General features: G+C 37.3%; 2 protein-coding genes across 2 annotated transcripts; both read left to right on the top strand.

The window, feature by feature from the left end:
- Positions 1 to 303: 303 nt before the first annotated feature.
- LOC104221473 (cuscuta receptor 1-like) lies at positions 304 to 20,082 on the top strand. Its single transcript, XM_070165390.1, has 4 exons — positions 304 to 373; positions 18,654 to 18,803; positions 18,898 to 19,044; positions 19,175 to 20,082. The coding sequence occupies exons 2-4, from the start codon at positions 18,665 to 18,667 to the stop codon at positions 19,258 to 19,260; spliced, it is 372 nt and encodes a 123-aa protein (XP_070021491.1). The 5' UTR covers positions 304 to 373; positions 18,654 to 18,664; the 3' UTR covers positions 19,261 to 20,082.
- On the top strand, positions 19,802 to 21,377 carry LOC104221472 (cuscuta receptor 1-like). Its single transcript, XM_070163540.1, has 2 exons — positions 19,802 to 21,020; positions 21,121 to 21,377. The coding sequence occupies exons 1-2, from the start codon at positions 19,802 to 19,804 to the stop codon at positions 21,375 to 21,377; spliced, it is 1,476 nt and encodes a 491-aa protein (XP_070019641.1).
- Positions 21,378 to 27,395: the final 6,018 nt, after the last annotated feature.

Consider the following 27,395-nt stretch of genomic DNA (forward strand, 5'->3'; position numbering starts at 1 on the left):
CTACCCCTAACTAATTTTAAAAATTCACAAATTAATGTAGGTCTTGGTACACATATTGGACTGAAGAAGTTAGAGAAACTCTATCCGAGTGAAAATAGCTTCAATTCCGATATCTTTTCATCTCTAAAGGATCTTCCATCTCTCACGCATCTGGATCTCTCGTACAATGAAATAGATGAAAAAATTGAAATGAGTGGTTTGTCGTTAGTCTCACCCGTTAATCATATGTACCCGTATCAAATACATAAATGTTTGTTTTTTTCTTTGTGCTAACTATATATTTGATTTACCTGTGTAGATATAGTTGCTCTGAGCAATTTGAAATTTCTGAATCTCCAGAATAACAAATTTGAGAGCTTTGTGACTACCAAAGGTACGCAGTTGATAACTTGAAAATTGGGCACTTCGGATAATAACACTTTAGTTATTCACCCCATAAAAGCATAAAAATAAAAGAATACGGTATTAGAATAAGTTTTTAGCATTTAACCTCCTTTTATGTTGTGACTTCCGTTGTAATTCTATACCAGAAATAAGTGATGGTACATGTTTTTGCAAGTCTTAGTAGGCGTTTTGGACATAAATTTCAAATTTTTTTTTTTGGGTAAACAGAATTTGGATTTTCACTAAAATTTGATTCAAAGGTGAAGTTGTGCAATTTGGTTATAACTTTTGCAATGCATTTTGATGTACTTTTTCCCAAAATCATGAAACATGATTGTACTCTACAATTTGTAAAAACTATCAAATCACCTCAACTTAATGCTGTATTTTGTCCCGGGCCTTAGTGGGCCTAACGGGCCGGGCCTCGCGGTCCCGGGCTTCGTGGTCCCGGGCTCTGGCGGTCCCGGGCTTCGTGGGCCTAATGGGTGGAACCGGCCCGTGACGGGCCTAAGCCCACATGGTCCTGTGCTTAACGGGCCGGGCTCGTGGGCTTCGCGGGCCTAGCGGGCTTTTTTTTTTTTTTTAGACAATTTCTTGTAGTATCATGGCTATATTAAAAATATATATGTAGTATATATGTATATCTAATTATTAAAGTGCTTGATGAAAAAGAAAATAACAAAACAATAGTAAAACACTAAATTGTCATGCATAAATATCACTTCTTGAAGTATATTATATTGTATCTTATGTATATATATTCTCTTATATATTTTCTTTTAGTATATATATTGTATCTTATGTATATATGTTCGCATAATATATTTTCTTGTAGTATATATATTGTATATTATGTATATATTGTAGCATAATATATTTTCTTTTAGTATATTATATTGTATCTTATGTATATATATTCTCTTATATATTTTCTTATAGTATATATATTGTATCTTATGTATATATATTCGCATAATATATTTTCTTGTAGTATATATATTGTATCTTATGTATATATTGTAGCATAATATATTTTCTTGTAGTATATTATATTGTATCTTATGTATATATATTCTCTTATATATTTTCTTGTAGTATATATATTGTATCTTATGTATATATATTCGCATAATATATTTAAGAGCTTGGTATATATATTGTATATTATGTATATATATTCGCATAATATATTGTCTTGTAGTATATATATTGTATATTATGTATATATTTTCGCATAATATATTTTCTTGTAGTATATATATTGTATATTATGTATATATTTTCGCATAATATATTTTCTTGTAGTATATTATATTGTATCTTATGTATATATATTCTCTTATATATTTTCTTGTAGTATATATATTGTATATTATGTATATATTGTAGCTTATAAATAATTCTAAGTATAGACAAAGAAATATTGCGAAAAGAAGCTCATGGGTAGAAGCAATAAATTTTATTACCAAAAAATGACATATCTTTCTTAGTCATCCTTCCCCCAATGGAATGAGCACAACAAGGTACTAATACCACCATTAGAAGGAAAAAAACTAAGGAAGATGTGCCAAAATACAAGTTACATATTATTCTATGTATTATCTCTAACAAATCTCATAAATCCTTCAAGGTTCGGAGGAGGTTGCGTTGGTGGTGGTGGAAAAGAAGCTTGTTCATCACCACTTCCGGGCGAAGCCGAATCCTCCGCAAGTTCCGCTATCATTTCTTCATAAGCTTCATCTATCGCCGGTTGTGCTTCTGCAATTCCAAAGTTTCTTCTTTCCGAGCGGATCCAATCTCTAAACAATACTGATTTTTCCAAGCTATCCCTCATAGACGCTCTATGATCACCTATTTGCAGTCTTGCTTGACTGAAAGCGCTCTCTGATGCAATAGTTGAAGCTTGAATTGATAAAATATCCCGAGCCATCCTTGCAAGAACAGGAAAATGTTTTTCCCTTGCCTTCCACCATTCCAAAAGATCAAAAGAGCCGTCTGGATTCTCCTTTTCAAGTCCCTGAGACAAATAAACTTGAAGCTCATTTAGATGTGAAGTTTCATCATAATTTTCACCTTGAGACCCCCTGAACTCCGTCCAAGATTTAAGAGCTTTTAAGCCCGCAACTCTTTTAGAGGATTGTGAGCTAGACGAAGTAGGGGTTGGAATAGTTGGCCTAGCATGCTCTAAGGCAAGTTGATAAGCATTATAAACTGTTTGAGCGTTAATCTTAATTGAAGCTTTTGCATCTGCAAGTGTCGCAATTTCCTCATTTGAAAGATCTAAAGCCTTATAAATATTTGAATACCAAAAATGAGGACCTCCCAATTTCATTGTAGGATTTAGCATTGCAGCAAGACCATAAATAGGAGGGATAGGAAAAAAATATTTTTTAAACTTTTGTTTCATTTCATTTATAGCAAGTTCATAAATATCCCCACCCTCACTAAATTCAACAAACAAATCAGATAGTGCTGCAATATAAACTAAACAGTTTGAAATAGTAGGATAATATTGCCCAGAAAATGCATTTGTTGCAATTTGAAAATGTTCTAAAAAATCTAAAAGAATTTTAACATTAGTCCAATCTTGAGTGGTAAGCATTTCATCATCATCTTCACCACCTACCCGAGAATTAACGTTGCATTAATTGGGTTTCTATATTCATATGCTACTACTAAACTTTCGTACATACAATTCCATCTAGTCGGGCAAGGTTTAGGAACCTTTCTTTCTCTAAGGCCATATTCATCACATTTTTTAAAATACTCTCTAAGTCTACTTCTACGGTTTGAATAAAAAAGCCAATTAAGAGCCATTCTAACCTTTTCAATTTCTATGTTTAATATTCGCATACCATCACCGACAATTAAATGATAAATATGACAAATACATCTAACATGGAAAATATTAGTAAATGCAGGATTTAGTGTTGTTGTAAGCATGCCTATAGGGTCGACCGGTGCATCACTTGGGTTATTAAGAGGACTAGTAGGTGTATCATCTAAATCCGGTGCTTGAGTTTCATCATCATCCTCATTTTCCTCATTATTTTCTAAGATGGTTTCATTAGGATAAAGAGCATTCATAATTTCATCATCTAATCTATCACCTGGTGCAACATTATGATAAAATTCACTATCGGTAAATTGAAAACAAGGGTGATCACTATCAAGAATTACGGAAGGAGGAGGACGTCTAGGTTGGCGACTACTTTCAACTTGCTTATCTTTTCTAGGTCGGGGAGCCGGGGGAAGGGTAGTTGGTTGGCCACTACTTTCACCGGTTTTATCTTTTCCTTTACCAAATATTTTTTTCAAAGTAAATGCCATATTAATTATAATTATGCAAACTAAACCACACAAAAATATATTCTAAAAACGTAAGAGTTGAAACGAGTTTACCGGATTGCCGAACAACTTCTTGAAAATTGAAAATCGTTGAACACTTGAAAACTTCAATTCAACAACTTCACAATTTTTCACGAAATTTCAACAATAAATTAAGTAATTGTAGTAGAGAGATTGAGAGAGATTGAGAGATATTGATGAATTGGTGAATAAAAATGAAAGAATGAGGGGGTATTTATAGTTGAGAAATGGGGAAAAGTGTAATTATATAAAGTTTGGGGGCCAAATGACCATTTTTTTAACTTAAAAAACGGTCATATTTTCAGCCCAAACGGCTAGATTTTAAATATGACCGTTGCAGTTTTTTTTTTTTTTTTTTTGAAAAATAGCCGTTGGGCCCGCCAGGACCGGCCCAGGCCCGTCTGCCGGTCCCGGGCTAAACGGTCCCGGGCTCGTGGGCTCACCCATGGAGACCAGCCCGTGACGGGCTCAGGAGACCCACCAAGACCGGCCCACCAGGCCCACCAGGCCCGTTAGGACCGCGGGCCCGGTCCGGTCCGGTTCAGGCCCGGCCCACCGAGCAGCATTACCTCAACTTGACTATCTTACTTGAAACAAATAAGTAAACACGTGTAACGCTTAACTGCACTCTAATTTTTTTTGTTAAAACAGATAGTGAAAGTTGATGAAACTAATTTTTCCGAAGATGAAGAAAACTTAATATTCGCAATGTAGAATTGTGTTGGCGAAGGTTTCTTTATCTATTACCTTTATCTTCTTACTGTTTTAACTTAGTTATAGTTTCTCTCAACTGTAGGCAGTAACAACAAGAAGTGAGTGTTTAATGGTTAGCTTGGTATTTAATTCTAGTGGGTAGATATGATCCTTTTATAAATTCCAAAAACTTGGGGTAAATTTTTAAAATTTAAAAGTTTCCAAGTCATAGATATTCAGCGAAAAACTGGTTTCAAAGGACTTCTCTAAATTTAAAAATCCATTTTCAAGTTGAATTTAAGAAATAGTAAAATTTTAATAACCACACATTGTTTTGAAAAAAAATATAGAAAAAAAAGAAAAAATATTTATTTCCAAACAAAATCTTAGGCTGTTACGACCCAAATTCCCAACCTTAGGGCCGTGATGGCGCCTAACACCACACTTGTTAACAAATGTTTGAAATTAATTAGCCATTTCCCTTTGAATAATTATTAAAACACAATAAGACAATTTAAAAATATCTAAATCTTATAGTTTCCATAATTAACTTCATGAATAAAATAATAAACGAATAAATAAATCAAGTCACGAACTAAATATATAACTCTAAGACTACCCTAGGGTCTGGTGTCACAATTCACGAACTTCTAAGAATACTACATATAATGAGCTAAAAGAAATAAACAGTCTCTATAAAACTAAGAGAAGACTCCAGGAATTCCACGGACGCCATCAGATCTACCTCGTGTCTCCGAGTGATGAATGACAGCTACTAAAGTCTCTAACACTGGACGGTATCTGGATATGCACAAAAGAGTGCAGAGTGTAGTATTAGTACAACCGACCTCGTGTGCTGATTAAGTGCTGAGCCTAACCTCGATGAAGTAGTGACGAGGCTACGGCGGGGCCATTATAATATAACTGTAACAACATATAAATAATAAAGAAAGAAAGAAATTTTAAACTAAATAAAAACAATAAACTACAGCAATAAATGAAATAACTCAGCCACCTCTTGCCAGGTCTCAGCTATAACCAAATTCTCACATAAGCTTATTTCTCCCGCCTGTCTACCCTTATTCCTCCTGCCTATATACAAATATCATCCTTATTTCTCCCGTTGCGGCGTGCAATCCGATCCTACATGTCCACCCTTATCACTCCTTGTTGCGGTATGCAACCCGCTCCCACCAGACAATCATATCACTTTTATTTATAAAGATTTCACAAATTTTAAATTAATGCCTTTCACAATATGTTTTGCCTCAACAATTGTAAACAATAAACCGTACCACTCATAACTTCATCATTTATCATTTCACTAATAAACCAATTGTAATATATATTAAAACACTATCAACTAGCTCACCCTTTTATGTATCACAATGAAGCAAAATGAACAACCAACACTTCCAAAATACTTGAAACAATACTTAACAACAATTTAACGAAACCAAGTAAGCATATAAACATCAATGATCATAAAACAATTAAGTCAGGAATCAATTAAATTGGAAACGGGGAAGGGATCATGTTTAACAGATAATTTGGTGGTGCATAGATACTCGTCATCTCACCTATACACCACGCACATGCAAATTCACATAGCAATTAGGTTGGGGATTCCTATTCCCGCAAGTTAAGGTTAAACCAAACACTTACCTCAAATTCGCAGGTCACTCACTGCTCAATTATAGCTTTTCTTTTTGAATTCACCTCCAATACACTCGAATCTAATCATAATTAACTTAATATTATTAATTAATGCTAAAGGAACTAACTTTTCTGAAAAATTATGGGTTTCCTACGTTTTCTAAAAAAAATGACCTCGGGCCCGCTTGGTCCAAACTCGGGGTTCGGACCAAATTCCGTCTACCCATTCACCCCGAGCCCGAGTATGCAATTAGTTTCGAAATTCGACCCCAATTCAAGGTCAAATTTTGATTTTTACAAAATTCTCTAATTCTACCCAAACGCTGAATTTTTGCCATGAAAATTCTTGATTTTTGATTGAAAAGTGATGAAAAACATTGGGTAATCGAAAGAGAAGAATTTAGAATTGTTTACCAACACTTTGGGGATGAACATGTGTGAAGAAAATCGCCTCTAGGTCTTTTTAGTTTGAAAATATGAATAAAATGGATGTTGCCCGAGTTGGATTCTGTGTTTTTTCTTTTTCTTTTGTTTGAAGAAAAAACGTGGAGCACCAGTGTACCAAAAACTGTTATGACAGCAGATTACATCCTGAAGCCTATCCGAAACTCGCCCGAGCCCTCGGGGCTCCAAACCAAATATGCACACAAGTCTAAAAACATCATACGGACTTGCTCGTGCGATAAAATCATGAAAATAACATCTAAAATAATGAAATTAACCTCAAAACTCATGATTTTTTCTCAAGAACACCTAAATTTCACTATTTCTCAATCGAACGTCCGAATCACAACAAATCAACTCCGATTCTCATCAAATTTTGCAGATAAGACTTAAATATCATAACAAACCTGTATCGAGCTCCAGAACCAAAATACGGGCCCGATGTCAATGGTTTCAAACATTAATTGTTTTCTTTATTTTATTAATAATTCAGCAAAATGATTTCTTTCAAAAATTGATTTCTACGGCTTGGGACCTCGGAATTAAATTCCGGGCACACGTACAAGTCCCATATTATACTACGGACCTTCCGGCATCGTTGAAACACCGATCTGGGTCCATTTACTTAAAATGTTGACCAAAGTCAACTAAAACCAAACTTAAATTATAAAAATTATTATTTCCTACATTTTCACATAAAAGCTTTCCGGTTTCACACCCGGATTGCGCACGCGAATCTATGTATTTAAAATTAGTCTTTTTATGGCTAATAAACCTATAAAGGAGTCTTAATTCATAAAATGACCCCTTGGGTCATCATAATCTCCACCTCTAAAACAAACGTTCGTCCTCAAACGGACATAGAAAATTACCTGAATTGGCAAACAAGTGTGGATAGCTGCTCTACATGTCCGACTCAAACTCCCAAGTAGTTGCCTTAACATGCTGACGTTTCCACTGCACTCGAACTGAAGGAAAACTCTTAGACCTCAACTGCGAACATGTCGGTCTAAAATGGATACCGGCTCTTCCTCATAAGTCAAGTCTTTGTCCAATTGGACATAGGTTAAATCTAACACGTGGGACGGGTCACCATGATATTTCCAGAGCATAGACACGTGGAATACCGGATGAACAGAGGATAACCCTGGAGGCAATGCAAGCCTATAAGCTACCTCCCCCACTCTATCAAGAATCTCAAATGGCCCGATATACCTGGGGCTCAACTTGCCCTTCTTCCCAAATCTCATAACACCCTTCATGGGTGATACCCGAAGCAATACTCTCTCTCCAAGCATGAATGTCACATCACGAACCTTACGATTGGCATAACTCTCTTTCCTAGACTGAGCTACACGAAGTCTTTCCCGAATAATCTTGACCTTATCTAAGGCCTCCTGAACTAAGTCTGTACCCAATAAACGAGCCTCTCCCAGCTCAAACCATCCAACTGGCGATCTGTACCGTCTACCATATAATGCCTCATAAGGAGCCATCTGAATGCTCGACTGATAACTATTATTATAAGCAAACTCTGCTAATGGCAAGAACCAATCCCAAGAACGTCCAAAGTCAATAACACAAGCACGAAGCATATCCTCCAAAATCTAAAAAGTATGCTTGGACTGCCCGTCAGTCTGAGGATGAAATGTCATGCTCAACTCAACTCGGGTACCCAACTCATGCTAAACTGCACTACAGAAGTGCAAAGTAAACTGCGTACCTCGATCAAAAATGATAGACACGGGCACACCATGAAGGTGATCAATCTCTCGAATATATATCTCTGCCAACCTCTCCGAAGTATAAGTACTTGCCACTAGAATGAAATATGCTGATTTAGTCAGCCTATCCACTATAACCCAAACTGCATCAAATTTCCTCTAAGTCCGTGGGAGTCCAACAACGAAGTCCATAGTGATACGCTCCCACTTCCACTCAGGAATCTCTATCTGCTGAAGCAAACTACCTGGTCTCTGATGCTCATATTTTACCTGCTGACAATTTAACCAACGAGCCACATACGCAACAATGTCCTTTTTCATCCTTCTCCACCAATAATATTGTCTCAAGTCTTGGTACATTTTGGCTACACCCGGGTGAATAGAATACTTAGAAGTGTGAGCCTCTTCAAGGATCAACTCACGAAGGCCATCAATATTAGGCACAAATATACGACCATGCATCCTCAAAACAATGTCATCTCCAACTGTAACCTACTTGGCACCACCGCGCCGAACTGTGTCCTTAAGGACCATCAAATGTGGGTCATCATCCTGCCACTCTCTAATACGCCCGATTAAGGAAGACCGAGTGACTGTACAAGCTAGAACACTGCTGGGTGAAATATCCAACATCACGAACTGATTAGCCAAAGTTTGAATGTCTGAAGCTAATGGTCTCTCACCGACGGGAATAGATGCAAGGCTGCCCATACTTACCGCCTTTCTGCTCAATGCATCGGCCACCATGTTGGCCTTCCCTGGATGATGTAATATAGTGACATCAATAATCTTTCAGTAGCTCTAACCATCTCCTCAAATTTATATCCTTTTGCTTGAATAAGTACTGGAGACTGTTATAGTCAGTGAAAATTTCACACGGCACGCCATAAATATAGTGCCTCCAAATCTTCAATGCATGAACAGTGGCTGCCAACTCTAAGTCATGAACAAGATAATTCTTCTCATGGACTTTCAACTGTCGAGATGCATATGCAATCACCCTACCATCCTGCATCAATACTTCTCCAAGTCCAACTCGGGAAGCATCACAATACACCATGAAAGAACCCGAACCTGATGGTAATACTAAAACCGGTGCTGAAGTCAAGGCTGTCTTGTGCTTTTGAAAGCTTGCCTCGCACTCATCTGACCATTTAAATAGGGAACCTTTCTGAGTCAATTTAGTCATTGGGGCTGCTATAGATGAGAACCCCTCCACAAAATGATGGTAATAACCCGCCAAACCCAAGAAACTTCCGATTTTTGTAGCTGTAGTGGGTCTAGGCCAGTTCTTTTCTGCCTCTATTTTCTTAGGATCAACCTGAATACCCTCACCTGATACGATATGACCCAAGAAAGCTATTGAATCCAACCAAAACTCATATTTTGAGAATTTTGCATACAACTGATTATCCTTCAAAGTCTAGAGCGCTCTACAGATGTGCTGTTCATGCTCTTCCCGATTGCGGGAGTATATAAGAATGTCATCAATGAACACGATCATGAAAGAGTTCAGATGAGGCTTGAAAACCTGATTCATCAAATCCATAAAGGCTGCTGGAGCATTAGTCAACCCAAAGGACATGACCAGAAATTCATAATGCCCATACCTCATCCGAAAGGCTGTCTTTGGAACATCAGACACCTTAATCTTCAACTAATGGAAGCCCGATCTCAAATCAATTTTCGAAAACACCCTGTCACCCTAAAGTTGATCAAATAAATCATCAATTCTCGGTAATGGATATTTATTCTTGATAGTAGTTTTATTCAACTGCCAATAATCTATGCACATCCTCATCGACCCATCTTTCTTCTTTACAAACAACACCGGTGCACCCCAAGGCGAGACACTGGGTCTAATAAAACCCTTATCAAGCAAGTCTTGCAATTGTTCTTTCAACTCTTTCAATTCTGGTGGGGCCATCCAATATGGAGGAATGAAAGTGGGCTGAGTGCCCGGAGCTACATCAATATAAAAATCAATATCCCTGTCGGGTGGTATCCTCGGCAGGTCTGCAGGAAATACCTCGGGAAACTCACGAATGATAGGAACTGACTCTATAGAAGAAACCTTAGCATCGGAGTCACGAATATGAGCCAAATAAGACAAACATCCCTTCTCAACCATGCGACGAGCCTTGGCATATAAATCACTCGGCTGGGAGAATGACCAGGAGTCCCTTTCCATTCTAATCGAGGCAACCCCAGCAAGGCTAACGTAACTATCTTGGCATGGTAGTCCAAGATGGCATAATAAGGAGACAACCAATCCATGCACAATATAACATCAAAATCAACTATGTCTAGAAGCAAAAGATCCACACTAGTTTCAAGACCCTAAATGACTACTAAGCACGAACTATATACACGATCTACCACAATAGCATCCCCCACCGGCGTAGACACATAAATAGGAACACTCAAAGAATTATGGGGCACAATCAAATACTAGGCAAAATAGGATGAAACATAAGATAAGTAGATCCTGAATCAAACAAAACTGAAGCTGCTTTATCACAAACTGAGATAATACTTGTAATAACAGCATCGGAGGACTCCGCTTCAGGCCTGATTGGAAATGCATATAATCGGGGCTGGGCCCCGCCACCTTGCACCACATCTCTGAGAGGACCTCCACCTCTAGCGGGCTGGCATCCACCCCTAGCTACCTGACCTCCACCTCTAACATTCTGGCCTCTACCTCTAGCTATATGACCCCTACCCTTGGCTGGCTAGGCAGGTGGTGTTGGAACTATAGCACAGGAACCTTGGTACTAATGATGATTACCCAAGAGTTTCGGACAAGCTCTCCGAATATGCCCATATTCACCACACTCAAAACATCTCTCCGGATATGAAGACTGACCCTGACGAGCCAGCTGAACTCGATAATAACTCTGCTGAGGAGGTTCTCTAATAGGAGTTGACGGTGCACTGTAGACTGGCTGAGCAGAAGGAGGCATATAAGAACCAGGACCACCTAAAGTACCATGTGAAGCCTGTAGTACTGAATGAAATGTCCTGGAAGGCTGGCCTCTGCTAAATGAAGCCCCACCTCCAGATGAGGCACTACTGAAACCACCGGAATGGCGAGGTTTCTTGTCACACCCCTGACCTCCCATCCCAAGAACCGATTCAACTCTCCTAGCCACATTAGCTGCATCCTAAAAGGAAATCTCGCTCCCTGTCACCTTGGCCATCTGCAACCTGATGGGCTGAGCAAGGCCCTAAATAAACTGTCTGACCCTCTCTCTCTGTGTGGGCAATAAAAGAATAACATGTCTAGCCAACTCCATAAAACGATTCTCATACTGGGTCACAGTCATGCTGCCCTACTGAAGTCGCTCAAACTGATGACGCTTCTCCTCTAGAGTAGTAACAGGCAAGAGCTTCTCTAAAAAGAGATGAGAGAACTGATCCCAAGTCAAGGCAGATGACCCAACTGGTCTAGTCAACAAATAATCTCTCCACCATTTTTTGGCGGAACCGGTCATCTAAAAGGTAGCAAAATCGACCCCATTGATCTCCAAGATACCCATATTATGCAGAACCTCATGACAACTATCCAAATATTCATTAAGATCCTCTAAACTCTCACCACTGAAATGAACAAGAAATAGCTTAATGAACCTGTCCAATCTCCACAAAGCATTGGTGGACATAGCTACCCCATCAAAGGGCAGCACTGGAGCAACTGGCTGAATAACCCCAACCAGATTGGCTGCTAGGGTCTGAATCTGAGGAGTAGTCTGAACTAGAGTGTGGGTAGCAGGAGTCTGGACCCCTCCTCTAGCCTGAAATACGGCTGCTGCAATAGGGAATATGCCAGTCTGGGCTACACTCTCCATAATACCCACTAAACGGACCAAAGCGTCCTGAAGTACCGGAGTAGCATTAAACCCCTCTGGGACCTGAGCTGGTCCTGCTGGAACGGTCTGAAACTAGAACCCCCTCATTAATCTCGATCTGAGGTTCCACAGCTAGGGCTGGTGCCTAGGCAATGGGCTGAGTCCTGCCCCTGCCTCGGCCTCTGGCGTGGCCTCGACCTCTGCTCCTAGTAGGATCTGCTGTTGCTGGAGGACTGGAATGTTGGTCAGCGGAAGAGGAAGCACGTGTTCTCTCCATCTACGAGCGAATAGAAGAATCCAATCAGTATTTGAGATAACAAGAATCACACGATAGAACAGAAATAAAAAATGGAGTTGTTTCCTAACTCAATAGCCTCTGAGAGATAAGTACAGACGTCTCTGTACCGATCCTTCAGACTCTACTAAGCTTGTTTGTGAATTGTGCGACCTAAGCAATCTAGTGCTCTGATACCAACTTGTCACGACCCAAATTCCCAATCTTAGGGTCGTGATGGCGCCTAACACCACACTTGTTAGGCAAGCCAATGTTAGAAATTGATTAGCCATTTCCCTTTGAATAATTATTAAAACACAATAAGACAATTGAAAAATAACTAAATTTGATAGTTTCCATAAATAACTTCATGAATAAAATAATAAATGAATAAATAAACAAGCCATGAAATAAATATATAATTCTAAGACTACCCTAGGGTCTGGTGTCACAATTCACGAACTTCTAAGAATACTACATATAATGGGCTAAAAGAAATAATGTATCTATTTTGAGTAAAATAAACAGTCTCTATCAAACTAAGAGAATACTCCAGGAATTCTGCGGACTCCAGCAGATCTACCTCGGGTCTCCGAGTGATGAATGACAGCTACTAAAGTCTCTAACACTGGACGATACCTGGATATGCACAAAAGAGTGCAGAGTGTATTATCAATACAACCGACCCCATGTACTGAGTAAGTGCCGAGCCTAATCTCGACGAAGTAGTGACGAGGCTACGGAGGGGCAATTATAATATAACCTGTAACAACATATAAATAATAAAGCAAGAAAGAAATTCTAAACTAAACAAAAATAATAAACTATAGCAATAAATAAAATAACTCAGCCACATCTTGCCAGGTCTCAGCTATAACCAAATTCTTACATAAGCTTCCACATTTTAAATTTTGCTTTCAAAGTAATCGTAGGTGTTAAATATGAGATAAACAGAAGAGAAAAATAGAGAGATTTCCGTTCCTTGTATTTAAAAATCCTTATCGCTCCTTGTTGCGGCGTGCAACCCGCTCCCACCTGTCCACCCTTATTCCTCCTCCCTATATACAAATATCATCCTTATTTCTCCCATTGCGGCGTGCAACCCGATCCCACCAGTCCACCCTTATCACTCATTATTGCAGCGTGCAACCCGCTCCCACTAGACAATCATATCACTTTTATTTATAAAGATTTCACAAATTTCAAATCAATGCCTTTCATAATATTTTTTGCCTCAACAATTGTAAACAGTAAACAATACCATTCATAACTTCATCATTTACCATTTCACAAATAAACCAACCGTAATATATATTAAAATACTGTCAACTAGCTCACTCTATTATTTATCACAATGAAGCCAAATGAATAACCAATACTTCCAAAATACTTGAAACAATACTTAACAACAATTTAACGAAACCACGTAAGCATATAGACATCAAGGATTATAAAACAATTGAGCCAGGAATCAATTAAATTGGAAACGGGGAAGGGATCATGTTTAATAGATAATTTGGTGGTGCATAGATACTCATCACCTCACCTATACACCCCGCACATGCAAATTCACATAGCAATTAGGTTGGGGATTCCTATTTCCTCAAGTCAAGGTTAAACCAAACACTTACCTCAAATTCGCCGGCCACTCACTACTCAATTATATCTTTCCCTTTTGAATTCACCTCCAATACACTGAAATCTAATCATAATTAACTTAATATCATTAATTAATGCTAAAGGAACTAACGTTTTTGAAAAATTATGGTTTTCCTACGTTTTCTCAAAAAAAAGTTAAAAACCGACCTCGAGCCCGCTTGATCCAAACTCGGAGTTCGGACCAAATTCTCTTTACCCATTCACCCCCGAGCCCGAGTATGCAATTAGTTTCGAAATCCGACCCAATTCGAGGTCAAAATTTAATTTTTACAAAATTCTCTAATTATATCCAAACCCCCAATTTTTACCATGAATATTCTTGATTTTTGATTGAAAAGTGATGAAAAACATTGGGTAATCGAAAGAGAAGAGTTTAGAATTATTTACCAACACTTTGGGGATGAACCTGTGTGAAGAAAATTGCCTCTAGGTCTTTTTAGTTTGAAAATATGAAAAAAATGGTTGCTGCCCGAGTTGGATTCTGTGATTTTTCTTTTCTTTTTTTTTTTGAAGAAAAAGCGTGGAGCACCAGTACACCAAAAACTGTTATGACAGCAGATTTTTTTTTTCAAGTTAAAAACACCCCAAGCCTACCCGAAAATCGCCCGAGCCATCGGTGCTCCAAACCAAACATGCACACAAGTCTAAAAATATCATACGGACTTGCTCGTGCGATCAAATCATGAAAATAACATCTAAAACAATGAATTTAACCTCAAAACTCATGATTTTTCTCAAGAACACTTAAATTTCACTATGTCTCAATCGGACGTCTAAATCACATCAAATCAACTCCGATTCTCAGCAAATTTCAAAGATAAGACTTAAATATCATAACAAACCTGTATCGAGCTCCGAAACCAAAATACGGGCCCAATACCAATGGTTTCAAACATTAATTCTTTTCTTTATTTCATTAATAATTCAGCAAAACAATTTCTTTCAAAAATTAATTTCTAAGGCATGGGACCTCGGAATTAAATTCCGGGCACACACACAAGTCCCATATTTTACTGGAAACCTTTCGGGATCGTCAGAACACTGATCTGGGTCCATTTACTCAAAATGTTGACCAAAGTCAACTAAAACCAAACTTCAATTATAAAAATCATTATTTTTTATATTTTCGCATAAAAGCTTTTCGGTTTCACACCCGGACTACGCATGCGAATCGAGAATTTAAAATTACTCTTTTTATGGCTAATAAACCTAGAACGGAGTCTTAGTTCATAAAATAACCCCTTGGGTCATCACATAGGCATTTGGACATAAATTGTGTGATAATTTCAAAAGGCAATTGGCACGACCCGAAATTCCCACCTTCGGGACTGTGATGACGCCTAATATTTTACTTGCTAGGCAAGCCAGCGTTAGTAAATCTTTAAGCCAGTTTTTAATCAATTTCAATAAGTAAAGTAATTTAAACCGAAATGAAACTAAAGTTGAGTGGGGAATGATATAAAAATCAATGGTATCTAAATACACCCCGGATATGGAGTCACAAGTTTACGAGCATCTAGAGTTTCTACATATAGAGTTTGAAATAACTATAACTGTCTCGAATGATATGAACAATAAATAGGGAGAAAGTGGAAGGGGGGTTTCAAGGTCTGCGAACGCCAGCAGATCTACCTCGAGTCTCCAAAAGCAAAATCCGAGATGAAACGCCTCATGGACAGCTAGGACTAGTACCAAAATCTGCACAAGAAGTGGAGAGTATAGTATGAATATAACCGACCCAATGTACTCCGTAAGTGTCGAGCCTAACCTCGACGAGGTAATGACGAGGCTATGATAGGACACCCACGTAAATAAACCTGTACGGACAGAAATATACGAGCAACATAATAACAAATAGAGAATTAACAAGTACTTTTGTGAGGGGACATGTGAAAGGGGTACAAGATTTGATAAATACAGCAGGGAATGATAACCAGAAACAATCAATAAGCCCTTAACCAGCAAAACAAATAAACATAATGAACAAAACTGCATGGCATCACCCTTCGTGCTTTTACTCTCAACCTCACTATGAAGCAATAATAACTGCACGTCATCACCCTTCGTGCTTTCACTCTCACTTTCATCATAAATAAATAGATACGGCACGCCATCATTCTTCGTGCATTAACTCACAAATATGGCATGGAATCACCCTTCGTGTATTAACACTCAATTATGGCACGACATTACCCTTTGTACATTAACTCACAAATATGGCACGACATCATCCTTCGTGCATTAACACTCTCCCTTACCATGTAACAATGAACATATAACAAAAAGGGAGATAGAATAAGCAAGAACAAGCCTTACATCAACAATGGTCCCACAATACCAATCTCAACTTCAGAACAATACTCAATTATCACAGATAGCTCATAATTGTAGAAAGAACGATCAATTTAGTAGTTAACTATTCTAAGCATGGATATCACGATCAAAGAGAGAAATAGATTACAAGAAACAAGTCCCACCCGCATGCTTTGACCCAACTACAATGCATACGTACTCGTTACCTCACATATACGTTGTACCCAACAATTAGACATGTAGCAATTAGACAAACAAGCCCTAATCCCTCAAGTCAAGGTTAACAAAAACACTTACCTCGCTCCAAAGACTAACTCAAAGCTCAACCATAACTTTGCCTTTCAAACAGGCCTCCGAACTAACCAAATCTAGCAAATTATCAACCAAATGATTAAAAATAAGCCTTAGGAACTACTCACGAATGAAAAAGGTTCAATTTAGGTCATTATGGAAAAAGTCAACAAAAGTCAACTCCCGGGCTCGCTTGGTCCAAACCCGAAATTCAGACTAAACCCTGATTTTCCATTCACCCCCGAGCCCGGTTATGTAATTTGTTTCGAAATCCGACCTTAATTTGTGGTCTAAATTCTAATTTTTACAAAATCCCTAATTCTTCTCAAACCCACAATTTCCACCATGAACATCCTAGATTTTAGGTTGAAATCTTATGAAATGTAATGAAAGATTGAAAGAAAATAGGTTAGAATCACTTACCAATGAATTCGGGAAGAGGGTCTCTTGGAAAAATCGCATCTAAGATTCTCTAGTTTTGAAAATCTGAAAGAATGAGATAATTCCCGTCTAACTAAGTTTTTTACCAGTTGTAGATGTCGCAATTGCGAATCCGCAAAGGCGAGATTCTCTTTGCAAATGCGAAGTCCTAGCATTTCTGCCATCATCGCAATTGCGAACAGTGACCATCCCACAAATGCAACATTTTTTATCGCAAATGCGATCCAATGCTGAGCCAGCCATCTTCGTAATTGCGAAGAAAAATCTTCGCAATTGCGACCAAGATAGGAACCTAGGTTCCTCTAACCTTGCAATTGCGAGACAAGAGACCTGCACCAGAACTGAAGCACACCAGCATTTTCCTCTAGATGACCTATTACTGTAATATTTGAAGTTAAGAGCTTATTTGGCCAAGCTTTTGGGAGGCAATTTTTTTTTTGTCAAAAAAGTACTTATTTGAAAATTTAAAGTGTTTGGCTAAGATATAGAAGTGCTTTTGAACAGTAACAACAAAAGAAGTTAATTTAGCTTTTGGGAATAAGCTACAAATTCTTACTTCTTAAAAAGCAGAAGCAAAAAATTATTTTTAAGAAAAAAATATTCTTACCATAAATTCATATTTTTTAAATTATCCGCGTAAGTTTAACCTTTTTCTTTACCTTTTTTATTTCTACCATTTCTTTTTTCTCTTTCATATTTTTATTGTATTCTTATTCTCTTTCCTCCTATTCCTCTTTGGAATAATCTCTATATTATAAATAGATTTCTTCTTTTCTCTTTCTTTGTTATCTTGATCTTTTATTAGTAATCACCAGATTCAAGCACTCTCTTCATCAAATATTTTTTTTTTCTTTTGTAGTATACAAAAATTATATGATATTTGGTTTATATTTATTGTTTGCGTGCATGCATATATTATTGTTGACAGAATGCAATACTACCTAGTTTGTTATTTTCTCAAGAATAAGTAATGATTTTCATACATGTAAAACACATATGTCCTACCAATATTATTGCTTCTATATAGCTATATTTTATATAAATTGAAAATTTTAATATATATTTTATAATTTAATTAAATAAAAACAAAAATTACTTAAATTCTTTTATAATAAATATTTGAATTTATCTCACTTTTTTCAAATAATACTAATTGTAACTAACCTTTATTGCTCTTTTTCGTAATTAGACACTCAAAAGTATTTTTTGGAAAGATTGACCAAACACAATTTGCTTATTAAATATTACTCTACAAAAGTAATTCTCAAATGAATTGGCCAAACACGAACTGATAATCTCCAAAAATACTTTTTAGAAAAGCACTTTCTAAACAAAGATATAATTTTCACAATAAGTAATTTTTGGAAGTTTAGCCAATAAAGATCTAAGTTGAAAAAGGAGCTTTTAGAAATTAAAGTATCCATTCAAAACAAATCATTTGATAAGTACAATAATTGGACTTAATAAGAATCATTCATTCTCATGGAACACAAAAGATCTTTTCATTGTTATGTAACAAAAAGATATGATTTATATTTGCACTGCTTAACACAGGTAGCAAAAGAATGAGTTCTCTGCGAAAATTAGAACTTGGAGGTTCTAATTCCAACTCGACCAACATCTTACAATCCCTAAAATCATTCTCATCTCTCGAGTCCCTTGCTTATATACATAGTAATCTCACAGCTCCGGTCATCACTTACGGTAATCTATAACTTAAAAATATTCTCTACCTTAGTACGTATCACCTCTTTTGTTTTTTAAATTTGTTGTTTTTTCTTTGACTCTCTCATATAAGCATTAACAAATTTGAGCTCATTGGAGTACCTACACTTGGAGGGATCTGCTTTAAATGACAACTTTCTCTCAAGCATTGGACAAATGACTTCTCTTAAAGTGCTGAGTTTGGCTTTTGGCGGCAATTATGGCACCCTCCCCAATCAAGGTAGCGTGATTTTCTCTTTTTTTTTTTTTAATGCTAATGCCAACATTTCCATGATCTGATTAGACATAGCTTATTATAGAAAGTTATTTTGCTAAATGTCATATATATGAATCTTTTTTATCTTATATAGGTTGGTGTGAACTCAAAATATTCAAGAGCTGGCATTCACTAACAACAATTTTGAGGAAACACTTCCTTCATGTCTTGGAAACTTGACATCACTTAAATGGTTGGATTTGGATGGGAACTACTTCACTGGAAATATAGACTCACATCCATTTTGGAGGAGACTCGCATCACTTGAGTACTTGGATATTTCATTTAATCAATTTGAAGTTCCACCGTCATTCAAGCAGTTCGCCAACCATTCAAAACTGACATACTTGAATGTTGGCCATAATACAATAACTAGAGACACCGAATTTCAGAATGGGATCCCAAATTTCCAGTTGCAGTTTTTTGCTGTTGAGGGATGTATAAACCTTCAGAAATTGCCTTCTTTCCTTCACTACCAGTATGACTTGAGAGTTCTTGCTATTGATGGAAATCAATTGCCAGGAAACTTTCAACCTGGTTGTTAGAGAATAACACCAGACTTGGAGGACTTTATGCTAGAGATAATGCTTTCATTGGACCGTTGAAGTTGCCATCAACTTCTCTTCCCCATCTACATACTATTGATGTTTCTAATAACAAACTAAATGGATATATTCCAGCAAACTTTAGTTCAGCCTTCCCAAATCTTAGTATTCTGAACATGTCTCAAAATTTGTTGGAAGGCCCTATACCTTCTGGGATTAGTGGCATTTCTTTAAAATATATAGACCTATCTCATAATTTCTTGTCTGGGCGAGTTCCTAATGATCTGACTAGTTTTCCAGAATTGTTCTACCTTCCGCTGTCAAACAACAGGTTGAAAGGGCAAATATTTTCGAAGGATTTCACATCAGGTACACTATCTTTTTTGTATTTGAATGGCAATAACTTTGAGGGACCACTACCTAGTAATATTTTTCTTAGAGCCTTTATTGTACTAGATGCTAGCAACAATAATTTCTCTGGAGAGATTCCGAGATGGATTAGAGATAATTCAAGATTATTACAACTTGATCTGTCCAAAAATCATTTCGAAGGCTCGATTCCAGTTGAAATTTGCAATTTGAAGAGCATTGTGGTCTTAGCTATGTCCGAAAATAGACTTTCAGGCACTATTCCTTCTTGTGTGAGTAGTTTGCCCCTTGAACACATCCATCTACACAAAAATCAATTGGGTGGTGGACTTGAATATGCACTTTCCAACATCTCTTCTCTGATTACATTGGATCTTGGCTACAATAGTTTTACAGGAAGTATCCCACACACCATAGGCTCACATTCCAATCTGAACTTCCTTCTCCTCAACCATAACCAATTGGAAGGAAATATCCCAGCTCAGATTTGTTTGTTGAACAAGTTGTCCATCATGGATTTATCTTTTAATAAGATTTATGGTTCACTCCTTCCTTGTTGGGTAAACTTAATACAAACCAAAAGAGATGGAGAAATAAGGAGTGTCTATTTTATGAGATCTTCCAAGCAAGCTTGGATAAATTTCTTGACCTGGAAAATTTCAGCAATGCACTACCATAATAGATATGGATTTGTAACTGACTTCAATATGATGAATGTGGAAACTCAGGCCCAGTTTTCAACTAAAAGAAACTCATACACTTATAAGGGAAGCATTCTAAAATACATGTTAGGTATTGATCTATCAAGTAATAGATTAACTGGTGAAATTCCCATTGAGCTGGGGAATTTGAGCAAAATACATGCGCTGAATCTATCACACAACCATCTCATTGGAAGAATTCCAGAAAGTTTCTCATACTTGCATGAAGTCGAGAGTTTAGACCTTTCTTACAACAGCTTGAATGAGAGTATTCCTGTTGGTCTACTTGAGCTACATCCTTTGGCGGTGTTCAGCGTGGCATTCAGTAACTTATCTGGTAGAGTACCCCGAGTTTAAAGGTCAATTCGGAACTTTCGACAAAAACAGCTATGAGGGAAATCCATTTCTTTGTCGTTATCCATTAGACAACGAATGTAGAAGTACTAAATTGTCAAATACCTCCAAGAATGGAAGTGATGAATCTGACTTGGATTCTATGGAAAGTTTCTACGTCGGCTTTGGCGTGTCTTATGGAGCAATCTTGCTGGGATTAGCTGCAGCACTCTGCTTCAATCCTTATTGGAGAAGAGCATGGTTTAGGCTTGTTGAGGCATTATTGATGCTCACTTCTTACTATTTTCTCTTAGACAATGTTGTTAGCCCTCTCAAGAATTGGTGGTGAAGGAAAGGTAATTGTTATTCTCTTATTGTATGAACTTTATTATTTGCGCTATGTTGCTACTTTATCATCCTCAATAAAAATGATACATTTCAGACATTTCTTTTCTCTTATCTTTCCGTCGTTTTAGATTATGATAAAATAATAGGTTACCATAGGAGTGAAATAAATGGAAGAAACTAAGACGAGAGTTTGAAACTTCTTGACTTTTAAAAGTAGGCTTTATACAGGCACTTCAACAGAGAGTGAAAAAAACCTTTTGAAGTTTTAAGAGACTTTACCTCCTATTACCACATTTGAGTGAGATAAATTGTCATCAATTGATCTTATATATACTATGGAAGTTGGAGGAAGGCAGTGATGACTTCCACTTGTTTTAAGCTTAAAAGTTCAAATTATATGCCCTTCATTGAACATGAAAGTTTCTTCTATTTCTTCACTCCATAATGAAAAAAAACAGATTATATAGTAAGAGTTATTAATCCAATATTATTTATTTATTTATATATTTACGCGTTTGATTAATATTAAAAAGCATTTATAAGCTAAATTTAGTCAAAACCACCAAATGATCAGCTTATAAGCAATTTTATCCGTATTTTTCAAAACATTCTTTTCAAAACAAAATTTCTAGCTCTCTCTTTATTCCATGTTTGTCATTCGTTTTTTAAAAAATAATGTAAAAGCACTTTCAAATTTACTTTTTTTGTATAAATATATTTAAGGATATATAAATTAGTTTAATATTTTTTCCAAACACAATCACTACACATTATCATTTTTGACACTTCTATCAAAAGACATATATATATAGAGAGAACTAAAAAGAACTTAGAGTGAGAGACTGTACAAACCTTCGTCTTATTTTGTTCATTTGCCTTTACGCTCTTCTTGTTTTTCTCTCTGCCTCCCAACAACCATTTGCCGCAATTACCAACAGAAAAAACACCCACAATCATAATTTAATATCCTCCATATCTTTCATCCCCACTAGTACTCTGCTCTTTTTTCTTTTGATTATATTCTTTCTTTCTGGCGCTGTAAACCTTGCTGTTGTTGTAGCTAGCGGAAGGTTTATATAGGAATTACAACACCTCTACTACCACGATAAAAAAATCTTTGGAAAATAAAGGAGTGACCCTCTCAGTAGCTTCCCAACATGGATGATGTGAAATTAGTCGAGTCAACATTGAGAACTCCATACTTGATCAGGCATTTATGTAGTAAACAACATGTTGAAGTTTTGTTAACTGTCGATTAGAACCTCCTGGGATTATTAAGAGCGAATTAACTGGAAAATAGTTACTTTCAACTGCTTTAATGAGTAACTCTCAGTACCTTCACACCCCAAAATTTCGTTTGGAAAATTTCACAAACACATGGTACACGATTTAGTAGTTGACATTTGCCACTATAAGGAACCCACAAATAAGAAGTATTTGAGGTTTAAGAAATGAAAATGGATATGTCATAAAATTCAAAAATCCTAAGCATTTATTTTTCCCTTCTGCCATAATGAATGGGATTAATGTGTATTTAACATTAGAAAAGGCAAACAACTTTCCTTTCCCTATGCCTAAGGAGTTATTTTTTGAAGAGTTACAAAACTTTTTGGAGAAATATACATATGCAAGAGGAGCTGGAGTGGGAATGCACTTTAACAAGGCATTGAAATTGCTTCTCTTGCAACAAATTTATTCTGCTTACCATGGTTTGGGCCATCTCTATGTCAAATTCAATGGAGCGAAAAAGCTACGCTAAGGTATGCTAGAATTCTATCCTTTAATTTTTTTTTTTTGCACAAGTAAATACACTACATGTTTTAGATCATTGAAATAATTCTATTTTAAAATTCAGAATTTCATAATTGTTTAAAGACAACTTTGGGACTAACATCAAGGAGTTAGTTCTTGTCATGACCCAAAATCCAACTAGCCGTGATAACACCTAACCCAAATCACTAGGTAAGCCAGTTAACAATAAACCAGTTCAAATGAGATTTATTAAGAGAAGAAATGATAATACAGCTGAACTACTATACAAAGAATTCCCAAGGACTGATAGTACAAAGCATGAACTTCTAAGATTTAGAGTTTACAAAGCTAGTGTAAAATAAATCTTTCATCTACCCGAATTATACATAAATAGATTTTTCATAAGTCGAGAGCTACCATGAACAAGAGGCAACTATAACCGGAACGCAGGTATGCCTCCAATGATAGATCCTGTCATACACAGCAACGTCAACATCCAAATCTGCACGCAAGGTGCAGAAATATAGTATGAGTACAACCGACCCCATGTACTCAATAAGTAACAAACCTTACCTTAGATTGAAAGTAGTGACGAGCTGGAACAGGGATCAGAGTCCCACATCAATAGCCAACAATAGTTCATAACAAAGCAATAATAATGGTACAAGAAACATACTCAGATATATGATTCTCAACTCGTTTCCAGTTCCGAAAAAATAGGCATGATTTTCAAGTATATTAGTGAAAACTAAATTCTTTTACCAAAATCACCAAAATATGAGTACGTTTGTAAAACTGTAATTATTCCCGAAACTTCCAACAATAGGTAAGATGTTCCATTATCAAATGACATGAGGAAATTACATCTCCATGCCTATATGTCAATGTATGCATGCCATTTGTAATACAATGCAGTGATAAAACCATATGCATCCTCTCGGTGTATCAATGCATTCAGTCCTCCCAATCCCTCAATCCTCATAGTCACTAAGTCCTTACAACCACTCAGTCCTCACAATAAGTCAATCCTCCCAATCACTCGGTACTCACGCTCGGTACTCGCACTTGTACTCGCACTTAGTAGTTACTTGCGCTCACTGGGGTGTGTACAGACTCCGGAGGGGCTCATTCAGCCCAAGTGATATAATAAGCCAATCATGGTGTAACTCAATAACATTTGTTGTGGCATGCAACCCACTCCCATCATAAATCAATAATACTTGTTGCGGCGTGCAGCCTGATTTCATCAATATCCTCACAATTAAGCCCTCATCCTCGCTCAATCATAGATATCTCCAGTCTCTCGGGCTCAAAATATCATAAAAAATTAGCCCAAAAATAATGATGTGATATATCAATAAATGTTAACAGAGACAAAGATATGATATGCATATGAATGCGTAAGACTGAGTATGTAATTGCAATGTAAGCAAATAATTCAACAGCAGAAATGACTTCAGTGGGTCCCAACAGAATAAGCATGTAGCCTAGACATGGTTTCTAACATGGATCACAGCTCAATAGCTCTAGTACATAGAGACTTCATTGTTACAGATAAGATCAAGTAACTACACAGTACCACAGAAATAATAGAGTTGCAATTCATACGGTGCACGCCCACATGCCTGTCACTGTAACAACCCGGCTGGTCGTTTCGAGAGTTGTAGCTCCGTTCCCCCATTTTCTGCTCCTTTGTGCTCTACAACTGTTATATGACTTACCGGGTTAGTTGGTTCCGGAGAGATTTCAGAGTGAATTGAGACACTTAGTCTCTTAATTGAAAGCTTAAGTTGGAAAAGTTGACCGGATGTTGACTTATGTGTAAACGACCTCGAATTTGAATTTTGATGGTTCCGTTAGCTTCGTCAGGTGACTTTGAACTTAGGAGAGTGTCAGTATTGTAATTTGGAGGTCCGTAGTAGAATTATACGTGAAATGGCAAAAGTGGGAATTTTGGAAAGTTTGACCGGGAGTGGACATTTTGATATCAGGGTCGGATTGGATTTTTGGAAGTTGGAGCAGGTTTGTGGGGTCATTTGTGACTTGTGTGCAAAATTTGAGTCAATCGGACGTGATTTGATAAGTTTTGACGTTGTTTGTAGAGTTTAAAAATTTCAAAGTTCATTAGGCTTGAATCCATCATATTTTTGATGTTGTTTGAGGTGATTTGAGAGTTCGACTAAGTTCGTATCATATTTTAGGACATGTTGGTATATTTGATTGAGGTCCCAGGGGCCTCGGATGGATTTCGGGTGGCTAATAGATCGAAGTTTGATGTTGAAGGATGGCTGAAGTGTTGTCTCTGTTGGTGTAATCGTACCTGCGGATGGGGAACCACAGGTGCGAGCTCGCAGATGCGGAGAGGAGCAGTGCAGATGCGGAGTTGAGGTGATGTAGTAGATTGCCGCAAGTGTGATGGTTTTCATGCACCTGTGTGACCGCAGAAGTGGCAAAATGGCCGCAGTAGTGGATATTGGCCTGTGGGCTGGGCTCCGCAAAAGCAGATACTTCCTTAGAAGAGTGAGCCCGTAGGAGAGGGATTTTGGTCCGCAGGAGCGGTAGTTTTCACAGAAGCAGGTGACTTGTTCGCACCTGCGAAGCCGCAGATGCAGCTAAGTGACCGCAGGTGCGGAAGTCCTAGGCAGAACCTATATAAGCGAGGTTCTAAGATTTTTGGCCATTTCTAACATTTTGAGCTAAGATTTTAGAGATTTTTTAGAGGGTTTTTGAAGAGTTTCTTGAGGTAATCTCATTGTGTTTTTTTCCATTCAATAATTATGTTTTCCCACCTAGTTGGTGTGTTTTTGAGGTGAAATTTAGGGGTTTGAGGCTACAGATTTAGAGATTGAATTTGGGGATTTGAATGACCATTTGGTATCGGATTTTGATAAATTTGGTATGGTTAGACTCGTGAGTGAATGACATTTGGGTTTTGTTACTTTTGTCGGATTTCGAGACGTGGGCCCGGGGGCCAAGGTTGAGCCGATTTCGGATTTTGAGCTATAATTTCATAATTTATTGTAGAATCGATTCCTTTAACCCGTATTGATTGTATTTTACTGCTTGTGACTAGATTCGGGACATTTGGAGGCCGATTCGCGAGGCAAAGGCATATTTGAGTAGCATTTTGCGCGGGTTGAGGTAAGTAATAGTTTTAAATATGGTCCTGAGGGTATGAAATTCCGGATTATGCGTTATGTGATTGATTTGGAGGTGACACACGTGCTAGGTGACGGGCGTGTGGGCATGCACCATAGGAATTGTGACTTGGTCCATTCTGTGGAACTGTGAAGTTGAATAACTTGTTGATAGCTATATGCTTTCCTTGTGCTATAGAATTTGACTGCAAATCAGGTTAGAAATTATGCTTAGGCCATGTGTTGACACTGTTGAGACCCGCCGAGGTCGTGTACTTGTTGAATTATTTGCTAACTGATGTTTTGTACTCAGTAACGAATTTACTTGCATATCATATCTCACTCTCTTCTTTTTCTTGTTGATACATTATATTATCTCTGTTTGGGCTGATTTTTATGATTTCTGAGAGCCCGAGAGAGTGGAGAGGTTAGGGACTAAGTTAGGGCCTAAGTGTCGAGCTGTGAGCTATATATATATATATATATATGTATGTGTGTGTGTGTGTATATATATATATATGGATCGAGTTGTACACCGTAATGAGCCTTAAGGCTATATGTATATGGATCAGGTTGCACGCCGCAACGAGCCTTATGGTTATATGTATATGGATCGGGTTGCACGCCGCAACGAGCCTTATGTATATATATATATATATATAGATCGAGTTGCACGCTGGAACGAGCATTGTGGCTATTTATATATTATGGGATCGGGCTGCATGCTGCAGCGATATAGCGCTTGGGCTGAAGGAGCCCGTGTGGAGTTTGTACACCCCCAGTGAGCGCAAGTACCTATTGAGTGTGAGTGTTGAGGGTTGGGTGTGGAGTGATGAGTTATTGAGAAAGACTAAGTGATTGTTGCCCTAAGAGGTTGTATTTGCTTTCATTATTGTTGCACTTAGCTGCTATAGTTACTATTTTGAAACTTTTGGAGATATTATATCCGGTTTTTACTTGAATTGGCAGGAATAAACTGAATTGATTCAAATTGCCGGATTTGAAAGCATGACTACTTTCTTGTTGAAACAACTAAAATGGGATTATTACTGTGTAGCTCATCACAATCTTAAGCTCCTTATTTATTATTGTTACTTACTGAGTTGGTTGTACTCATGCTACACCCTGCA

The sequence above is a fragment of the Nicotiana sylvestris genome, chromosome 12, assembly GCF_000393655.2.
Source record: "Nicotiana sylvestris chromosome 12, ASM39365v2, whole genome shotgun sequence".
Taxonomy (NCBI): domain Eukaryota; kingdom Viridiplantae; phylum Streptophyta; class Magnoliopsida; order Solanales; family Solanaceae; genus Nicotiana; species Nicotiana sylvestris.